This window comes from Canis lupus, chromosome 7, assembly GCF_011100685.1.
Source record: "Canis lupus familiaris isolate Mischka breed German Shepherd chromosome 7, alternate assembly UU_Cfam_GSD_1.0, whole genome shotgun sequence".
Taxonomy (NCBI): domain Eukaryota; kingdom Metazoa; phylum Chordata; class Mammalia; order Carnivora; family Canidae; genus Canis; species Canis lupus.
The window spans coordinates 75,905,389-75,911,834 of record NC_049228.1 but is presented as its reverse complement, the minus strand read 5'-3'; the positions used below and the strand labels follow the sequence as shown (position 1 = coordinate 75,911,834).

Here is a 6,446-nt window from a genome sequence, read left to right as displayed (position 1 = left end):
ATGAAAAGAACAGAAATATGGCTCATTAATAGAAGTCCATTTATATGAAAATCAAAAGCTACATACTTGCACATTGAATCCCAAATCCTCTCTTTGAAAAGTAGTTTATGATCATAGCTTTGGCTCTCATGAGAGATTATTAGCAGAAACAGCTATATGAGAATTGTTTCTGAATTTATTATAAAACATACTGTCAAGGACTTCATCCAGAGGTTCCCAGGTGAAAATTTTCATTCCAGAATTTACTTATGGGAAATTGTTGACTCATTTCTCAAATTCCAGTGTTTTAGCCTTTGGAGTAATGACATCTGGGTGTCTGAGTTTCCCATTTCTCACCCTCTGCCCCCTCCACGCTGCTAAGAAGCTCAGAACAAAATCTGCCACTCACACAGAGTGATTATATGAGGCCTCCGTTGACATTTTATTCATTTTCATGAATTTGTTAGCCTTATCAATAAGACTTTTGTAGGTCATTCCAAATGTTTTTGGAAAAAAGTCCAAGTATGTGTGGCATTTCTATTGTTAGGTGCGTGGCTCAGATGAGGCCTGAGGCCTAAGATTGAACTACTAATGGGAATCAGTAGGCACACAACAGGAGTTGCGGGGACAGCCCCCTCCTGCGGTTGATTTAAGGTAGGGATTATAACTCCACTGCTTAAAGGAAGCCAGCCAGGTTCCTCACCACCAATGGGAAGCAGTGCCACTCAGCCTTTAAGATTATTGGTTTCTTGAGGTATTAAAGCCCAGTTTGCCAGATTTTTATCATTTTTCAAGAAAAACTAGAAGAATTCAAAGTTTAAAGGGAATCCTGGTTTTTGAAATGAAGACAACTAGTCCAAATTCTTGAAAAGACTCTGGACCAGCAGAAGATAGGATGATGGCTGATGAGGGACAGGGGGAGAAATGAGTTGTTCGATGGGTAAAAGTTTTGGTTATACTGAATGGGTAAGTTCTAGAGATTTGCTGTATGATTAAGTACCCATCGTTAACAACACAGTGTTGTGCATTGAAAATTTTCTTAAGAGGTTAGCTCTCCCGTTAAGTGCTCTTACCACCACCACCATCACCACCATAACAAAAAAGAGGTCACACAAGGAAACTCTGGAGGTGAGGGGTATGTTTATTACCTTGACTGTGATAATGAACATCAAGGGTATGCATGTGTCCAAATTCATCAAATTGTATACATTAATACATGCGGTTATATGTGTGTGTATCACATATACATTTAAAAAAAAATACGAAACTCTGGACCAAGCCACCATCTTGTGACCCAGACCTGGGCTTTTTGGCCCTGAGACATCTGGGAGCAGGTTTCAGAAACCCAGATACCAGGACACAAAGTAGGAACTCTGCCACCAGGGAGCTGATGTCATAATGGCATTGAGGATCGCCCTGACTTTGACCTGAATAATAAAGCTCTCAGTCTGAGAAACCAGAAGCTAGGAGCTCTGTCTCAGATTTTGTGGAAATTAGTAGATTAGTAGAAAGAGGCCTGCCCTTGAGATCTGGGAACATGGCCTTGGTCTCAATTCTGCCACCAATAAATCTCACGCAGGGTTGGTGAGCCCATGGGGTTTCCTGAGGCCTCCATAGCACTCCCTGTACATAGAGGAGGTTAGGTATGAAATGTGAATCTTTCAAATTCATTATTTCCCAAAGTGTCTCATCAGAAACCCCAAGTGAGAAGGGAAGTCTTCGTCATCTCTAAATAATGAACTTCTACAGAAGAACTGTCTAAATTTCCAATGTTGCCACTAACACCAAATGAACTGAATTTCAAGGGTGAGTTCCAAAAACAAATCATGATAAAAAAAAATAGGAGATGCATGGACTCTTAATCTCCACCAAAGGAAATTCTAATAACACAGCTTCCTACCAATGAATACGTGGTCGCAATATGCCCTAGTACTTTACTACTTTTTGAAAAGGTGAAGTTAATACTTCATAATTTATGAACAGGTGTTACTCAGACATACATTTTTGGTTACGCCTCAACTTTTTGGTAAATAAAATCACAAACTATGACTAGCTATTTACGGTGCTTTCAGGAGCCACAATTACTTTAATTCTGCAATGATTGCCTCAAGTTTTTCTTTAACAGCGCCACAAAATTCTCCCACCTTTTCTTCTTGTTTATAAAACTGAAAGGTTGGGATACAAATGATCTCCAGGTCTTTCACCAGCTCCTCACACTCATCAGCATCCACTTCCAGGAACACTACATCCTCATACTTTAAGGATAGGGAACGGAAAAGGGGCTTGATGGTCCTGCAAGGCCCACACCAGGTGGCCGAGAAGTCCACGGCCACCAGCCTCTCCCCGGCCTCCTTGAGCGCCAACTCAAAGTCCTCCTTGTTCAGGATCACTTTCACCAAGTCCACCTCCAGGAGTTCCATTGTCCCTGATGGCTTCAGGACATTGCCTTCTACAGGCTGGATGATTTCTTTTGAGGACTTGGGGATGTCACCCTCCTTGGGCTGAATGGTATCTTCTGAGGACTTGATGTCACCCTCTCTGGGCAGTATGTTTTCTTCTGAGGACTTGGAGGTTTGGCCGTGCTTGGGCAGGATGCTTTTTGCTAAAACCTTGGGGCTATTGATCTGCTTAGACTGGAGAGTTTTTGCTGGCAACTTGGGGGTGTTGGCCTGTTTGGGCAGGATGGATTTTGCTAAGAACTTAGGGCTACTGCCCTGTTTAGGCAGGATGGATTTTGCTGGTGATTTGGTGGTGTCACTCTGCTTGCGCAGGATGTTTTTTTCTGAAGAAGTAGATGTAGTGTCATCCTTTCTCAGGATGTTTTTTTCCGAGGAATTGGGGATTTCACCTTCCTTGGGTGGGATAATTTTTTCTGAAGAATAGGAGGTGTCAGCCTGCTTGGGGGGGATGGTTTTTGCTGAAAAATTGGGGGTGTCAGGCTGATTGGATGGGATGGTTTTTGCTGGGAAATTGAAGGTATCAGACTGCTTGGGGGGGATGATTTTTGCTAAAAAACTGGGGGTGTTACCCTCTTTGGGTGAGATGGGTTTTGCTGAGAAATCAGAGATGTCAGCCTGCTTGAGTGGGATATTTTTTTCTGAAGAATTAGGGGTATCAGCCTGGTTAGGTGAGATGATTTTTGCTGAAAAATTGGGGATGACAGCCTGTTCAGGCTGCAAGGTTTTTGCTGAGAAATTGAAGCTGTTACCACCCCATACAGGTAGGAATATGTCCTTGGGCTGCGGACCTTTGGACTCCTTTGCAGACTTGTGCTGTATGCTGTTGACCTGATGAGCCAAGGCCTTCTCCTGGATACGTGCTGGGTTCAAGAATTCTGGGACCAAGGGAGTCACGTGGCTGGTCAGACCCTGTAACAATGGACTTTCTGCACAAAAATAAATACATAATAATTAAATAAATAAATAAATAAATAAATAAATAAATAAATTTAAAATGCAAAAGAATAAACAAAAAAAATTTCCTAGCATTCTCCTCCAGGGAAGAGCAATGTCATTCCTAGAGCCACAAATGTAGTTTTATAAATGATGTATGAACTTGGAAAAATCACATTCAACAGAAGACCAGGCAGCATGTGATTACATGTATCTTTATGTGGGGTTGTTGTTTTTTTTTTTTTAAACTACAACTTTCCTCTGCTTCAAGACTGCTGTGTACTCCAAGTACGGAGGTCCCTAAGGTGGCCCTCCTCCCTTCCACTTAACCATTAGCATCACCTTGATTGGCTTTTTCTTGTTTCTCTGGCCTCATTTTTGGTTCTTCTGGGGCTCCAGCTCTATCATTCTCCACCTCCATTTCCTTGTCCATATCTGCTTATACTTCATGAGTGTCTCATAGTGAAGACGAGGTCATACCCTCCAACTTTTTCCAACCTCTCCAACCTAACATCATAAAATGAGTAACAACTTACAGTTGGGTAGTACTTACAGCTGGTTTACCCTCTTGGTACTCACAGCAGTAGTATTTGAGAGTTTTATGACAGCCTTGGTTACTTACGATGGTCTTGCTGCGTGTTGGCCTGTGGCCAGTGCCTGGTGTACATTCACAGGCATTATTTCCTATAACACAACAAACCACTGAGGTAAGTACCATTATGATCCCCATTTTACAAATAAGAAAGTTGAGCCTTAGACAAGTTATGTAACTTCCTCAGGATCACAAAGCTTGTAGGTGGGCAGGTTCCAGGCCAACACTCTGAATACCACACTGAACTGTTCTGTTTGCCAAAGGATGGTAACTTGAAACCAACTTTCCTACAACCTCCCTCTAGGACTTTGCAGTTCCAGCTTTCCCTTTCTGACTCACCCACCATAACCCTCTGAGTGTCTCCTCTTAACCATGTTACCCTCCTCTACAAAGTCCTGCCAGACTGTCAGATGTCCTGTTTGGGATATTTGGAAGGGAGTATTTTATAACACAGAAAATTCCCTGAGAAGAAATGAAAACATCCCATCTTCCATCCAGATAGACAGGGATCCTAAAGAACAAGTACATGTGTTCTGGCCTCCCCACTCCAAGAACAAAACCTCAGCATGGATACACAGGTTAGATGTGTTCAGAGGGAAGCTGACAGCAGAGGAGTATTTGCCTGGGCTCCATCTGGGAGGCCAGGAAGAGCCCACATCCTGTGGACTCCACATTAACATAGTGGCATGGGCCCCTGGCAAAGGGCATGACTGGGTTCTTGGACCTGGGGCAGGCTCCTGGCCCTGCAGCCTGCTGAGCACATGCCAGGGATCTAGAAATCCTGAATAGCCTGGAGTGGGGCTGTGAGTGTCCTGGGAAGACCATCAGACCTACAGGGGCCTCAAGAAAGATAAAAGAAGCCACTATGAAGGGGGATTTGTGACCAGAGGCAAGGACTGGAGTCAGAGGCTCGACCAGTGGGTAAAAGCATAGTGTTTCAGCCCCTAGATGGGACCAGTGGCTCTCAGCAGTCCTCAATCTAGAGCCCAGGCCAGACTAGCCACTTCACATGGGAAACCAGAGGCAGAGGGCTGGGCCACAATCAGGCCACATGGCCCTATGCACCCAGATATCATGGCAAAAAGGGAGTAATTGGAAAGAACGAATTGCTACCAGAATGAAAAAGTGTGCAGCAGGCTGAATTTTCACGAACAGACAGATTGAATCCTGACCCTCACCATTTCTCCTCAAATCCCCTTGAGCTAAAGCTCATGAAGAAGATAGAGACACTGTAGGAAAATTTAAAAGCCACATTCTGTTTGCACACCTTCATAAAAGTGACTGTGACCCTGTTGCACTTATCCGTGGGAGAGCTGAGCTGTGTTTTAGATTTGGCAGGACGGTTCCAATTATTTCTACCCTTCATTCTGCAACTCAGATGGATTCTAAGCAACTTGAAATATCGATGCCTCTGAATAATTTTCATTCAATTTGTCACAAAATGTATGCTTTCTTGAAAATATATTTTTAAATTTATTTAATTGATTTATTCATGAGAGATACAGAGAGAGAGGCAGAGACACGGGCAGAGGGAAAAGCCGGCTCCCCACGGGAAGCCCCAGGTGGGACTCGATCCCGGGACCCCAGGATCATGACCTGAGCCGAAGAGAGACGCTCAACCACTGAGGCACCCACGGGCCCCTTGAGAGGGAGAATTGTAAGCAGGCTCCTACCCAGCACAGAGCCTGACGCAGGGCTTGACCTCACAACCCTGGGATCTTGACCTGAGCGGAAATCAAGAGTCAGATGCTTAAGCAACTGAGCCATCCAGGTGTCCCTGGACATGTATTTTATACCTTGGATTATAATGCAGTACTATGAAATTTACTTGTTGCTCAAATTATTCCGAATTTGGCCATTGAGAACTCGTTCAGATGGCTCCTATGTCCTTTTGATGCATACATACCTGTAGTTTTGTCTGTTGAGCACTTCCTTACTTTTTGGCACTACAAGATGCTGTAGGCTCTTTCTATAGATTTATCACTATATGCCTAGAATCATCCATTTCTTTCATGACCCTGCTTCCTTTTATTGGAAAAAGGTATTTAGAAAACATAATCTGAGCCAAGTGTGCACGTTGATCCTGGGTGCCATTGTCTTCAGACTCAGTGAGCATAACTAGGAACTATACATAGGTGTAGCTAACCTGTGCACAAATTTATAGTTATTTCTATATCAGTATCTGTATTAAGCTAAATATGAGTTCAGATTGATGTCCTTGACTTTAATTCAGTACCACATGGTTCACTGTAGCCTTTCTCCCAAGCTTGTCTATAACCTTATTCCAAAAGTGACTTGATTCCCACCATCTGTTATGCATTTACTTATTTGTTCAATTCCCGTGTAGAATGGTTTCAGGTTAGTTAACCTGTCCTTCCATGGTTAACAACTTCATCCCCTAGAGCACAGTGCTTATGTATGGTATCTTTTGTCTTTAGTCTTATCATTTCTAGTCATTTCCAAAGTTACTCAGGCCAGCCTCT

At 43.3% G+C, this 6,446-nt stretch overlaps 1 protein-coding gene across 3 annotated transcripts; it reads right to left on the bottom strand.

Moving 5' to 3' along the window:
- Positions 1 to 2,035: 2,035 nt before the first annotated feature.
- TXNDC2 (thioredoxin domain containing 2) lies at positions 2,036 to 4,073 on the bottom strand. 3 transcript variants are annotated; one of them, XM_038543869.1, is made up of 3 exons: positions 3,994 to 4,071; positions 3,714 to 3,878; positions 2,036 to 3,364 (listed from the first exon to the last, which is right to left on the bottom strand). In XM_038543869.1, exons 2-3 carry the CDS (start codon positions 3,802 to 3,804, stop codon positions 2,061 to 2,063), a joined length of 1,395 nt encoding a protein of 464 aa, XP_038399797.1. In that variant the 5' UTR covers positions 3,805 to 3,878; positions 3,994 to 4,071; the 3' UTR covers positions 2,036 to 2,060. The 3 variants fall into 3 exon arrangements, with proteins under 3 accessions (XP_038399797.1, XP_038399796.1, XP_038399798.1); XM_038543868.1 differs by having other exon boundaries at positions 3,714 to 4,073; XM_038543870.1 differs by lacking the exon at positions 3,714 to 3,878 and having other exon boundaries at positions 3,994 to 4,061.
- Positions 4,074 to 6,446: the final 2,373 nt, after the last annotated feature.